Source organism: Hemitrygon akajei, chromosome 21 (genome assembly GCF_048418815.1).
Source record: "Hemitrygon akajei chromosome 21, sHemAka1.3, whole genome shotgun sequence".
Lineage (NCBI taxonomy): Eukaryota > Metazoa > Chordata > Chondrichthyes > Myliobatiformes > Dasyatidae > Hemitrygon > Hemitrygon akajei.
Window position 1 is genome coordinate 64,951,676 of NC_133144.1, and position 15,206 is coordinate 64,966,881.

General features: G+C 41.0%; 1 protein-coding gene across 4 annotated transcripts in view; it reads right to left on the reverse strand.

Moving 5' to 3' along the window:
• Window positions 1-8,035: 8,035 nt before the first annotated feature.
• nolc1 (nucleolar and coiled-body phosphoprotein 1) overlaps window positions 8,036-15,206 on the reverse strand; it is a 41,787-nt gene continuing 34,616 nt past the window's right edge. Inside the window, exons 11-14 of one of the 4 annotated variants that reach the window (XM_073025616.1) lie at window positions 13,949-14,046; window positions 13,731-13,763; window positions 12,102-12,188; window positions 8,036-8,608 (exon numbers count right to left, since the gene is read on the reverse strand). In XM_073025616.1, the coding sequence (XP_072881717.1) occupies window positions 8,450-8,608; window positions 12,102-12,188; window positions 13,731-13,763; window positions 13,949-14,046 (377 nt within the window). In that variant the 3' untranslated portion in view covers window positions 8,036-8,449. The remainder of the gene's footprint in view (window positions 8,609-12,101; window positions 12,189-13,730; window positions 13,764-13,948; window positions 14,047-15,206) is intronic. The other 3 variants (XM_073025618.1, XM_073025617.1, XM_073025619.1) reach the window with 3 other exon arrangements.

Consider the following 15,206-nt stretch of genomic DNA (forward strand, 5'->3'; position numbering starts at 1 on the left):
GTTTGTTAGGTGTGTTCAGGAAGGTTTCCTGACACAATATATAGATAAGCAAACTAGAGGAGCAGCTTGATCTGGTGTTGGGAAATGAGCCTGGTCAGGTGTCAGATCTCTCAGTGGGAGAGCATTCTGGAGGTAGTGACCTCAACTCTATCTCCTTTACTATAGCACTGGAGATGGTTAGAAGCAGACAATTTGGGAAAACATTAAATTGGGGTAAGGGGAAATATGATGCTATTAGGCAAGAATTTGGGAGCATAAATTGGGAGCAGATGTTCTCAGGGAAATGCACGGCAGAAATTTGGCAAATGTTTAGGGAACATTTGCATGGAGTTTTGCATAGGTATGTTCCATTGAGACAGAGAAAGAATGGTAGGATTAAAGAACCATGGTGTAAAAAGGATGTAGAAAATCGAGTTAAGAAGAAAAGAAAAGCCTATGAAAAGTTCAAGAAACTAGGTACTGTTAGAGCTCTAGAAAATTACAAGGTTGCTAGGAAGGAGCTTAAGAATGGAATTAAGGGAGCTAGAAGGGGCCATGAGAAAGCCTTGGTGAGCAGGATTCAGGAAAACCCCAAGGCATTCTACAAGTATGTGAAGAGCAAGAGGATAATGTGAGAGAATAGGACCAATCAGGTGCAATAGTGGAAATGTGTGCATGGAGTCAGTGGAGGTAGCAGAGGTACTTAATGAATACTTTGCATCATCATAGGGATAGGAGAAGTACTGGATGATTGGAGGGTTGCAAATGTTGTTCCCTTGTTCAAGAAAGGGAGTAGAGATAACCCAGGAAATTATAGACCAGTGAGTCTGACTTCAGTGGTTGGCCAATTGTTGACAAATCCTGAGAGGCAGGAGTTATGAACATTTGGAGAGACATAAGCTGATTAGGGATAGTCAGCATGGCTTTGTCAAAGGCAGGTTGTGCCTTACAAGCCTGATTGAATTCTTTGAGGAAGTAACAAAACACATTGATGAAGGTAGAACAGTAGACGTAGTGTATATGGATTTCAGTAAGACCTTTGATAAGGTTCCCCATGCAAAACTCCTTCAGAAATTAAGGAGACATGGGATCCAAGGAGACCTTGCTTTGTGGATCCAGTACTTGCTTGACCACAGAAGGGAAAGAGTGGTTGTAGATGGTTCTTATTCTGCATGGAAGTCAGTGACCAGTGGTGTTCCACAGGGATCTGTTCTGGGAACACTCCTCTGTGATTTTTAAAAATGACCTGGATGAGGAAGTGGAGGGATGGGTTAGTAAGTTTGCTGATGACACAAAGGTTGGGGTGTTGTGGATAGTCTGGAGGGTTGTCAGAGGTTACAGCGGGACATTGGTAGGATGCAGAACTGGACTGAAAAGTTGCAGATGGACAACCCAGATAATTGTGAATTGGTTCATTTTGATAGGTAAGAATTTTATAACAGAATATAATATTAATGGTAAGACTCTTGGCAGTGCGGAGGATCTGTGAGATCTTGGGGTCCATGTCGATAGGACACTCAAAGCTGCTGCTCAGAATGACAGTGTTGTTAAGAAGGCATACAGAGTATTGGCCTTCATCACCCGTGAGATTGAGTTCAAGACCTGTGAGGTATTGTTACAGCTATATAAGACCTTGGTCAGACCCCACTTGGAACATTGTGTTCAGTTCTGGTCACCTCACTACAGGAAGGATGTGGATACTATAGGGAGAGTGCAGAGATTTACTACAATGTTGCCTGGATTGAAGGGCGTACCTTACGAGGCTAGGTTGAATGAATGTGGCCATTTCTCCTTGGAGTGATGGACGAGAGGTGAGCTGAGTGAGGTGTATAAGATGATGAGGGGCATTGATCATGTGGATAGCCACTGGCTTTTTCCCAGGGCTGAAATGGCTAACACAAGGGGTCATAGTTTTTAGGTGCTTGGAAATAGGTACTGAGAGGATACCAGGGGTGAGTTTTTCACACAGAGTAGTGGGTGCATGGAATTAACTGCCAGCAGCGGTGGTGGAAGCATCTACCATAGGGTCTTTTAAGAGCCTCTTATATAGGTACATGGAGCTTAAAAAACTAGAGGGCTTTGTGCTAGGGAAATTCTAGGCAGTTTCTAGAGTAGGTTACATGGTCGGCACAACATTGTGGGCTGAAGGGCCTGTAACGTTCTGTAGATTTATATGTTCTACGTTTACTTAGTTTGCTTAGTGTTTGTATGTTTGTAGTTTAAAATTAATGATAGATAAGAATTAAGACTGCTCACTATTCTTGACCCCCGCAAGAACTCTAAGGATCAGGAAAATAGCAGAGATCCAAAAGAATATATAGGTAGATAGATTAAATTAAAGAAGTAGTGCAAAAACTTGAGCCAAAAATAGTGAGGTAGTTGTTATGGGTTCATTGTCTGTTCATAAATTTGATAGAGGAGGGGGAAGAAACTGTTCCTAAAACATTGAGTATATGCCTTTAGGCTTCTGTACCTCCTCCCTAATTGTAGCAATGAGAAGAGAATATGTCCTGGGTGATGGGGATCGTTGATGATGTATGCCGCCCATCTAAATGCCTCTGAAACATTGCTGTCTCCTCCACCACCCCTGCAGCAATTTCCAGGCACCCGCCAACTTCTGTGTAAAACAAAAATTTGCCCCACACATCCCCTTTAAAATTTCCTATCTCCCCTTAAACCTAATCCCTCTAGGCATTGATCAGGATTAATTAGATAGATTAGCTTTATTTGTCATATGTACACATTGAAACACACAGTGTTGTTTGCATCAACAACCTACACAGTTCAGTGATATGCTGGGGGCTGCCTGCAAGATTTGCCATGCTTCTAGAGTCCACAGCTTACAAAACCTAATCTGTATGTCTTTGGAATGTGAGGGGAAACCAGAGCATCCCAGAGACCCGAGGATCTAACCTGGTCCCAACATATCGATGCTGCTAACAAGAAGGCAAGACAGAGGCTATACTTCATTAGGAGACAGCAGCAGGACTAGGCCATGATTGCTGAATGCTGGCACTGTAAAGTGTTACGCCAACCACTAAGCTCCCTTAGTGCCCTTTTCCGCAGGTTTGAGATTTCAGGCCAGTGCAAAAGACTCCATTGACTTTATCTGTGTCTCATAAGGCATGCTCCCCAATTTAGGCAACATCCTTGTAAATCGCCTCTGCACCCTTTCTATGGTTTCCATATCCTTCCTATAGTGAGGTGACCAGAATTGAGCACAGTACTCCAAGTGGGTTCTGACCAGGGTCCTATATAGCTGCAATATTACCTCTCGGCTCTTAAACTCAATCCCACGATTGATGAAGGCCAAGGCACTGTATGCCTTCTTAATCACAGTCAACCTGCGTAGCAGCTTTGAGTATCCTATGGACTTGGACCCTAGGATCCCTCTGATCCTCCATACTGCCAAGAGTCTTGCCATTAATGCTATTTTCTGCCATCATATTTGACCAACCAAAATGAACCACCTCACACTTATCTGGGTTGAACTCCATCTGCGCTTCTCAGCCCAGTTTTGTATCCTATCAATGTCCCGTGTATCCTCTGACAGCCCACCACACTATCCACAACACACCCAACCTTTGTGTCATCAGCAAACTTACTAACCCAACTCTCCACTTCCTCATCCAGGTCATTTATGAAAATGACAAAGAGTAGGGGTTCTATTCTCTCACTTTTTACCCTCATTTTCTTCACATACTTGTAGAATGCCCTGGGGTTTTCCTTAATCCTGTCCACCAAGGCCTTCTCATGGCCCCTTCTGGATCTCCTAATTTCATTCTTAAACTCCTTCCTGTTAGTCTTACAATCTTCTGGATTCATATAATTACCTAGGTTTTTGAACCTTTTGTAAGCTCTTCTTTTCTTCTTGACTAGACTTACAATAGCCTTTGTGCACCATGGATCTTGTACCGTACCATCCTTTCCATGTCTCATTGGAATGTACCAACTCAGAACCCTATGCAAATATCCACTGAACATTTGCCACATTTCTTTGGTATGTTTCCCTGAAAACGCCTGTTTCCAATTTATGTTTCAAAGTTCCTGTCTGAAAGCCTTATAGTTCCCCTTACTCCAATTAAACATTTCCCTAACTTGTCTGTTCCTATCCCTCTCCAATGCTATGGTAAAGGAGATAGAATTGTGATCACTGTCTCCAAAATGCCCTCCCACTGACCAGGTTCATCTCCCAATACCAGATCAAGTACAGCCACTCCTTTTGTAGGCCTGTCTACATATTGGTCAAGAAACCTTCCTGAAAACACCTAACAAATTCCACTCCATCTAAACCCCTCACTCTAGGGAGATGCCAATCAATATTTGGGAAATTAAAATCTCCCACCACAACAACCCTGTTATTATTACTCCTTTCCAGAATCTATCTCCCTATCTGCTCCTCTATATCCCTGTTACTATTGGGTGGTCTATAAAAAACACCCAGTAGAGTTATTGACCACTTCCTATTCCTAACTTTCACCCACAGAGACTCCGTAGACAATCCCTCCATGACTTCCTCCTTTTCTGCAGCTGTGACACTATCTCTGATCAACAGTGCCACGCCCCCACCTCTTTTGCCTCCCTCCTTATCCTTTCTGAAACATCTATAGCCTGGCATTTGAAGTAGCCATTCCTGCCCCTGCACCATCCAAGTCTCTGTAATGGCCACAACATCACAGCTCCAAGTGCTGATCCACGCTCTAAGCTTATCTGCTTTATTCATGATACTCCTCGCATTAAAATACACATCTCAAACCATCGGACTGAGCAAGTCCCTTCTCTATCATCTGCCTATCCTCCCTTTCACACTGTCTCCAAACTTGCTCTAAAAGGACGGTAGAATACAAGATCCATGGTGTACAAAGGCTGTTGTAAATCTAGTCAACAAGAAGAGCTTATGAAAGGTTCAAACAACTAGGTAATGATAGGAATCCAGATTATAAAACTAGCAGGAAGGAGTTTACAAATGAAATTAGGAGAGCCAGAAGGGGCCATGAGAAGGCCTTGGCAGAAAGTATTAAGGAAAACCCCAAGGCATTCTACAAGTATGTGAAGTGCAAGAGGATAAAACGTGAGACAATAGGACTAATCAAGTGTGACAGTGGAGAAGTGTGTATGCAACCGGAGGAAGTATCAGAGGTACTTAATGAATACTTTGCTTCAGTATTCACTACAGAAAAGGATCTTGGCAATTGTAGGAATGACTTGCAGTGGACTGAAAAGCTTGAGCATGTAGATATTAAGGAAGAGGATGTGCTGGAGCTTTTGGAAAGCATAAAGTTGGATAAAGTCACCGGGACCAGACGGGATGTACCCCAGATTACAGTGGGAAGCGAGGGAGGAGATTGCTGACCCTTGGCAATGATCTTTGCATCATTAATGCGGATGGGAGAGGTTGCGGAGATTGTTCCCTTATTCAAGAAAGGGAGTAGAGATAGCCCGGGAAATTCTAGGCCAGAGAGTCTACTTCAGTGGTTGGAAAGTTGATGGAATATATCCTGAGAGGCAGGATTTATGAACATTTGGAGAGGCATAATATGATTAGGAATAGTCAGCATGGCTTTGTTAAACGCAGGTCGTGTCTTATGAGCGTGATTGAATTTTTTTGAGGATATGAGTAAACACAGTGATGAAGGTAGAGCTGTAGATGTAGTGTATATGGATTTTAGCAAGGCATTTGATAAGGTACCCCAGGCTTATTGGGAAAGTAAGGATGCATGGGATCCAAGGGGACATTGCTTTGTGGATCCATAACTGGCTTACCCACAGAAGGCAGAGTGGTTGTAGACAGGTCATTAACTGCATGGAGGCCAGTGACCAGTGGTGTGCCTCAGGGATTTGTTCTGGGACCCCTACTATTTGTGGTTTTTATAAATGACCTGGATTAGGAAGCGGAGGGTTGGGTTAGTAAATTTGCTGATGACACAAAGGTTGGGGGTGCTGTGGATAGTGTGGAGGGTTTGTCAGAGGTTACAGTGGGACATCAATAGGATGCAGAACTGGATTGGGAAACAGCATATGGCGTTCAACCCAAATAAGTGTGAGATGATTCATTTTGGTAGGTCAAATATGATGGCAGAATATAGCATTAATGGTAAGACTCTTGGCAGTGTGGAGGATCAGAGGGATCCTAGGGTCCGAGTCCATAGGATACTCAAAGCTGCAACACAGGTTGACTCTTGTGGTTAAGAAGGCATACAGTGCATTGGCCTTCATCAATCGTGGGATTGAGTTTAAGAGCTGAGAGGTAGTGTTGTAGCTATATAGGACCCTGGTCAGATCCCACTTGGAGTACTGTACTCAATTCTGGTCACCTCACTACAGGAAGGACATGGAAACCATAGAAAGGGTGCAGAGGAGATTTACAAGGATGTTGCCTGGCTTGGGGAATATGCCTTATGAGAATAGGTTGAGTGAACTTGGCCTTTTCTTCTTGGAGCCACGGAGGATGAGAGGTGACCTGATAGAAGTGTACAAGATGAGAGGCATTCATCGTGTGGATAGTCAGAGGCCTTTCCCCAGGGCTGAATTGGCTAGCACGGGAGGGCATAGTTTTAAAGTGCTTGGAAGTAGATAGAGGAGATGTCAGGGTAAGTTTTTTTTAAAACGCAGAGTGGTGTGTGTGTGGAACGGGCTGCTGGTGGCAAAACGGGTCTTTTAAGAGATTGCTGGATGGCTACATGGAGCTTAGAAAAATAGAGGGCTATGTGTAAAGCCTAGGTAGTTCTAAGGTAGGGACATGTTTGGCACAGCTTTGTGGGCCCAAGGGCCAACATTGTGCTGTAGGTTTTTCTATGTTTCTATTTTAAATGTAGTTATTGAATATATTTATATAGAGCTTTGCATAGAGACAAAATTAATATTTTCAAGCATATATATTTATTAAGAACAATACAGCACAGGGACAGGCCCATGGTGTCTGTCAACCACAATAATTTAAACTCCCACCATTTCTTTGCTAATTTAGATTAGATTTTTGGGTTCCTAGTAAATTAAAGTACATGTCAAAGAATCAGCAATGACCAAAGATCTAATGATTTAGTGAAAACTTCAGTTACTCACTAGAGCGACTTTGCACAGAGACCAACAAAACACTAAAATTATCAAGCAATTGTAAGTTCTCCAGAAGCTTGGTAACACTGATCATTACAATACTCGATGGGCAATCTTGCAGTGCAATGCCATACCCTTCACTACTTTTCTCCAGTGGCCCCACAACCCTAACTTTTCCCTCCCACCCTTGGCTGCATCCACAATCAAGTCATAATCATACATCACAGAAATATGCCTTTTGACCCAAATGGTCCATGCTGACCAAGATGTCCCAGCCATGTTAGCTCTATTTGCAAGCATTTAAACCTTTGCACTTCATGTATGTGTCCAACTGTCTATTCTCAGTAAGTACTTGATCATAACCGCTGAGTGGAAACTTTTTGATTACCCCCCCCCCACCCCTTGCAGGGTGCCTCAGTTCCCTCCCACCTTCCAAAGACCTACCAGTTAGGTTAACTAGTCATTGTAAATTGTCCTATGATTAAGTTAGGGTTAAATGAGGGGGAGGGAGGGGAGAGGAGGAGAAAGAGTTGCTGGGTGGTGCAAAGGGGCAGAAAAGCCTATCCAAATGCCTTTTTAAGAATCCCGAATATACCTGCTTCTACCATCCTCCCAGGCAGCACATTCCTGGCAACCACCGATCTGTAAAAAATTTGCCTTGCACATCTCGTTTAATAACCCCGTCAGCTTGAGTGCATTCCTTCTGGGACATTTTGACCCTGGGACAAAGATACTGTCTGTCTACTCTATCTAAGCCTCTTATAATCTTATAAACCTCTATCTGATCTCCCCCAGCTTCTGCTGCTCCAGAGAAACCCCATTTATCCAATGTCTCAGCTCATGCCTTCTAATCCAGGCATCATCCTGGTAAACCTCTTCTGTACACTCTCCAAAACCAACACCCTTCCTATAATAGGGCGACCAAAAATGTGCAGTTATGTATGTGCTGATTTTTTGAAATTCTGGTTTTGAAAGCAGGTCATACAAAACATTAATCAAAGAATGAAAACTGAAGATAGTTTTATTAAAAAAAATTAACTCACATGGTTTATTCAATGAGCTGCTTATGAAGCATCCATAATTGTTGCTCTTATAGAATCTCATACAGAACAAACACCGAAATGCTGATACGCAAACTGGACTAAAATGCCAGAACTTTTTTAAAAAAGATAAATCTCTAGCATGTATTTGCAAGTTTTCCATTAGATATATTTTACATTAAATATGTATTTCAATCAAAAACAATTTATTTTAAATACCAACTTGGCCTGGAAAGAATGATACATTTCCAGAGAATTCACTAGAGATTTCAAACATAAAAAAGTACTGAAACTACACACTCTTGAGTTAAACCATTTATATTAAAAAAATTGACTTTTGTAAGTTGACTACTAATTGGATTAAACAGTTAGAATGTTCATTCACTGTCAAATTTGATGGAGTTCACAGTCATGGCAATGGAACCACCACGATAGCTTCCACGTTTTTTCTTTGTTTTCTCGTGCCTGAAAGATTTGCCTCTTGTGAACTTTAAGTCATGATTTGCTTTCTCACCCCAGTCTCCTGATGCCCCTCTCTGTAAATAAAAACAACCAATGAAAGTACTGCAGGAATTCAAGGACTGCTTTTAAAAACTTCCAAATCCTCAAATGCCTGATACTGTCCAGATTTTACAGTTCTCTGATGTACAATGTGCTCAGTCAGGTAAACTATTCAAACCACAACAGCTTAGTCAGTGATACCAAGCTTAGATATTGAGCAGAGAAAGATTCAAGATTGTTTATTGTCATTCTTCAGTACGAGAGTAAAGAACAAAATGATTGTTACCCTGGATCTGACGCAGCATAAAAAAACATAATAAATATAAAACAATGTACAAATATCTGTTAGACTGTGGCTGTTGAGATTAGCTATATCCATAGACTGATTGTACATACATAAAGTGACACTAGCCATAGGAGTGGCTAGTACATAAGGTAACTGAAAGGAAATGATAAAAAGACAAAGTGACTCTTTGCAAAAAGCATTAAAAGTAATCAAGAACTTTCTTTCAAGGTTTTGATAGGCCCCTAACCCACAGAGGCATGTTGATCAGCACTTGTGTGCACTCTAAAATTATGGGTAAATTTTAAATTGGATATAAGTAAATTAATTTAATTGTAGGAATAAATTCACAGGATGCTCACCTAGCAAATCTAAGGACCCCATTCCCTCACTTACATTCATCACCATATCTGCACACTGCAGATTAATCACCTGTGTAACCTGGGCCTCTAGCCTTTTCAGATATTATGTGAAAAGATGTACAGTGACATGCAAAAGTTTGGGCACCCCGGTCAAAATTTCCGTTACTGTGTATAGTTAAGTGAGAAGATGTGAGAAGATGAACTGATCTCCAAAAGTCATAAAGTTAAAGATGAAACATTCTTTTCAACTTTTTAAGCAAGATTAGTGTATTATTTTTCTTTTGTACAATTTGAGTGGTGGTGGGGGGGGGGGGGAAGGAAAGGAGCACCATGCAAAAGTTTGGGCACCCCAAGAGATTTGAGCTCTCAGATAACTTTTACCAAGGTCTCAGACCTTAATTAGCTTGTTAGGGCTATGGTTTGTTCACAGTCATCATTAGGAAATGATGCAAATTTCAAAGCTTTATAAATACCCTGACTCCTCAAACCTTGTCTCAACAAAATCAGCAGCCATGGGCTCCTCTAAGCAGCTGCCTAGCACTCTGAAAATTAAAAATAAATGATGCCCACAAAGCAGAAGGCTACAAGATAGCAAAGCGTTTTCAGGTAGCCGTTTCCTCAGTTCGTAATGTAATTAAGAAATGGCAGTTAACAGGAACGGTGTTGGTCAAGTTGGCATCTGGAAGACCAAGAAAACTTTCTGAGAGAACTGCTCGTAGGATTGCTAGAAAGGCAAATCAAAACCCCGTCAGACTGCAACAGACCTTCAGAAAGATTTAGCAGACCCTGGAGTGGTGGTGCACTGTTCTACTGTGCAGCGACACCTGCACAGATATGATCTTCATGGAAGAGTCATCAGAAGAAAACCTTTCCTGCGTCCTCACCACAAAATTCAGCGTCAGAAGTTTGCAAAGGAACATCTAAACAAGCCTGATGCATTTTGGAAACAAGTCCTGGGACTGATGAAGTTAAAATAGAACTTTTTGGCCGCAATGAGCAAAGGTATGTTTGGAGAAAAAAGGGTGCAGAATTTCATGAAAAGAACACCTCTCCAACTGTTAAGCACAGGGGTGGATCGATCATGCTTTGGACTTGTGTTGCAGCCAGTAGCACAGGGTACATTTCACTGGTAGAGGGAAGAATGAATTCAATTAAACACCAGCAGATTCTGGAAGCAAACATCACACCGTTTGGAAAAAAGCTGAAGATGAAAGAGGATGGCTTTTACAACAGGATAATCATCCTAAACACACCACAAAATCCACAATGGACTACCTCAAGAGGAGCAAGCTGAAGGTTTTGCCATGGCCCTCACAGACCCCTGACCTAAATGTCACTGAAAATCTGTGGATAAACCTCAAAAGAGCAGTGCATGCAAGACGGCCCAAGAATCTCATAGAACTAGAAGCCTTTTGCAAGGAAGAATGGACGAAAATCCCCCAAACAAGAACTGAAAGACTCTTAGCTGGCTACAGAAAGTGTTTACAAGCTGTGATACTTGCTAAAGAGGGTGTTACTAAGTACTGACCACTCAGGGTGCCCAAACTTTTGCTTCGGGCCCTTTTCCTTTTTTGTTTATTTTGAAACTGTAAAAGATGGAAATAAAAAAGTAATCTTGCTTAAATTATTAACGAAATGTGTCATCTTTAACTTTATGCCTTTTGGAAATCAGGTCATCTTTTACTTGCTTAGCTATTCACAGTAACAGAAATTTTGACCAGGGGTGCCCAAACTTTGTCACTGCATTTATCATCTACCAAAAAGGTATAGGCAGTTAGGAACTATGACTAGGATTAGGCCACTCAGCCTCTCAATTCTGCCTTACCCTGAATCTACTCATCTCTGCTTTAAAAATGTTCAAACATTAGATTCATTAAGTCACATGTCCATCAAAACATGGCAATATGTCATTTGCACCAGCAGTCTAATTATGTGCAGGGTGTATTCCACAAGTGTCGCCATATTTCCGCTGCCAACATAGCAAGCCCACAGCTCACTAACCAAAGGAAACCCAGACAGTCATGGGGAGAATGTAAAAAAAAAAATCCCAAGAGACAGCAGGAGCTAAACCCAAATCGCTGGCACTGTAAAGTGTTAAGCTGGTGTGACAGTGCTGTCCTCTGCTTCAATGCCCTCAGGGGGGACATTTCTAGACTCAAAGTATCGGTGGTGATGCTTTATTTTCAAATAGAGATCCTTGAATTTTCACACACGAGGAAAAATCCCTCCAAATCCACTCTCTCCTCAGAATCTTACTGTCAAATCTCCTCTCACTCTTCTAGACTCCAGAACACAATGAAGATACACAGCCACGAATGAAAATTTTCCACAAATATATTAATTTTTGAACCACACACGGCAATTTCATTGGGGAAAATGATAATGTTGCTCAGTTGTTTTTTTCTGTTCATTCACAGTGTGTGACAAGACAGGTAATTATTCTTCTCCATTAACTGTTCCGGCATCAAGTGCCTTGCGGGCAATATTTCAGGGAGAAAGTTCACCACAGTCACAATCAGCACGTAAAAACTGCCAGATCTGTTTCCCAAAGAGATCAGTGAAGCAGAGTACAATCTGGTCACATCCCTGTCACACTTGATCTATATTGCTATGTTGGTGCTAGAATGTGTGGTGACACTTGTGGGCTGCCCCCAGCACACCCTCAGGGGTATACAGTTCTAATGCAAATGATGCATTTCACTGCATGTTTTGATGTACGTGTGATAAATTAAACTTGAATCTTGAATATTTCTGATGTGACAATAATGAGCTAGCATTTTCAGATTAGTAATCCTTAATTTATCAAGCTTCAGTGCTATGACTAGCAGTAAATTATAACTTTAAATATGGAGCTTTGAAAGTACAGCCCCAGTACAAACTTACCTTTGCAGCAAATGAGTTATTTGAAAACCGTGGATCAATTTCAACGTCATCTTCTCTTACTCTACGGAAAGGAGTATTAGGTTGAGGCTTGTTTATACAAAAGAAAAATAGGGAACAAAGCATATTAACACAATACACATTTTACACTTAAGGGTAAGCAAGTAAGGAAATCATCCACCCACTCTTCCCATCATCACAAGAAGCTGCAGTTTAGTGCTGTATTAAACTGTGACAGCAATTTTCACCAGCCACACTGTAATGATTCCTTACTACTAACCCCGCAAATTAAGGCAAAACATTTTGACTCAACTGCATTCTACTGGAAAGCCAATGCTACACGTGACAAGGCAAGTAAGAGGAAAAGATAATTCACTGCAGATTCCTGCTCATTAAATATTTTTCATAGGCACAAAATTATGCACGACAAATCATATCTACACACTGAAATCAAATACTTCAAGACAAAATGGCTGCATCCATCACTTACAATTACTCAACTGATTAAGTACATTTGCAAAAAGGAACTACAGAGATTGTAGCTGTCAACCATTTACTTGAGTCTTGTTGCTATTTGATACTATTCAGTTCCGAAGATGCAGTTTAAGCCGGGAAAGGAATAACACAGTAACCTCAAATCTGTGAATGTTATAGCAGAATGTACACTCAGTGGCCACTTTATTAGCTACACCTGCTTGGTCATGCCAATGTCTAATCAGTCAAACATGTGGCAGCAATTCAATGCACAAAAACATGCAGACAGGGTCAAGAGTTCTTGTTCACCTCAAACATCAGAATGGGGAAGAAATATGATCTAGGTGACTTTGACCATGGCATGATTGTTGGTGACAGACAAAAGTGGTTTGAGTTTCTCAAACTGCTGATTGCCTGGGATTTTCAAGCACGATAGTCTGGAGAGTTTACAGAGAATGATGCAAAAAAAATAAGACATCCAGTGAGCGTCAGTGCTGTGGGCGTTAATGCCTTGTTAATGAGAGGTCAGAGGAGAATGGCCAGACTGGTTCAAGCTGACAGGGGGGTTACAGTAACTCAAATAACCATACATTACAATACTGTGCAGAAGAGCATTCTGAATACACATGTCGAACTTTGAAGTGGATGGGCTACAGTAGCAGAAGATAGCATGCAGAAAAATACTCAGTGGCCACTTTATGAAGTATTTCTGAGAGCATTTCCCCACCAGAACCCCTAAATAATCATGAAGAAAAGTAATGTTATGGATATGACGTAAAACAAAAAATTAGATGCTTTAGAGCAGACAGCCTTGCAGAATGTGGATATGAAATACATTTGAACAAACCAATGAGGCGACAGTGTCAACATGCAGTCAACAGCTAATTACACTCAATGATGTTATCATTGGTTATGGTTCTTTGTCTCCTCCCCCTAGGTTATGGAAATTTAACAGTGCATATTTCCATTTTCCATCTATTCCGTTGCTAGAACTGCACATGGCCAGCTGGCAGGCAAAAGTGTCCTCTTGAAGAATGCAAAAGATGCAGCCTTTAAGTCAAGGTACTTAAGTCCAGTGGAAGTGCAAGCCTTTAAAAAGGCAGATAAACATAATGCTCGAACAAATGGGGCAAAATACATAATCATAAGGAATCCAACCTTAGTTCCAGGCGTTATCTTGGTTTGGCTTTTCTAAAAACAGCGATAAAATTAGCGTTATATATTGAATGATAGGTTCAATCCAATACTTCTACAGAAAACAAACAGATGTCTCTTTATTCAAAATCTGATCTCCATGCACATTTTAAACTCATATTAAACCTATTTTTACTTCCAAAGAAAAATTTCAAAATGAAATATTCTCAACATGTCCTCACCTTTTTTGCTTTTGGAACTGTGTTTGGAGATTTTTGCACTTTCTGGCTTGCTAAATTCACATTGCCTGAAGATGCCTTCCCTTTGCTATTTACTGTATCTGAGGAAAAATACAATTACAACTATTACAGACAGGTAAGAAACCCATGTACAGCTATTTCTTACCTAGGAGGCAATAATTCACAACCGGCTTAGATGGCACACGCTCACTGGACCACGTTATTTCTGTCAGACTATTATTAAAAAACATAAGTGATATTAACATAATAATGGTCCTTTACTCCCAGTCGAAGGAAGGACAGTGAGCCCCTGGTGGGCAAAGGAAATGCTTCAGAGATAACATCAAAATTGGCTTGAAGAAATTCAACATTACATATAACATCTGGAGGAAAACTGCTCAAGGGGGATTTGTGCTACATAGGAACGACCTCCGCTGTGCTGCAAAGAACAAGCAGCTGTGAAAGGGGACTGAACAACCAGAAGACCCAACCACTAACCAGTCACCACTTACTCATGCTCACAATGCACCAGAATATGTAGATCCTGGATTGGCCTTTACAACCACCTGAGGACCCACCAATAAACAACCCCTTAGAAGAACATCACACTTGACTCAAATGATCAAACTACTACTAGTGGTGGTAAATAAGGGTCATTTGGACCAACTCACCCACACTATGTTGGCCCAGCAGTGTTCCCTCAAATTTTATTTTTACAGCTGTACTGACCAACCATTGCTCCGAGGATTATTTTTTAAATAAATACAGCCTGATAACTATACAGCACTTTAAACGTCTTCTTTGTAATAAGAGTATTTAGAATAAGACTGAAAAAATCACATCCTTTTAAGAGTATAACACAGTACAAGGAAAATCTTTTATGTTGCATACAATGGGACAGCGGTTTAAAACAATGAACTACTGACTTCTATTCTGTGCTTATTGTTGCAATTTGTAAGTGTTGTAAGTCGGAACACTAGCAATATAAATACATTGAAACTCTAGTCTAAAATACTTTAAAGGTTGTCGCATCTTTATTATTTGCTGAGAGGGAAGTGTGGTCAGTATGTTTGTCATATACACCCAGGATTGGTTCAAAGCCCTTTAAACTCCTCCTATCCTTGTGTGTGGATTGCACTAAAATGGTGTTCAATTTTATGAATTTTGAAGAAAACAAAGTAGAGAATTTCTTTAGATCTTTGATCTCTTTATTTTCCCTTTTCAGAGCTCTTCTGAAGGCCCTGACCTGGAGTTACATGCT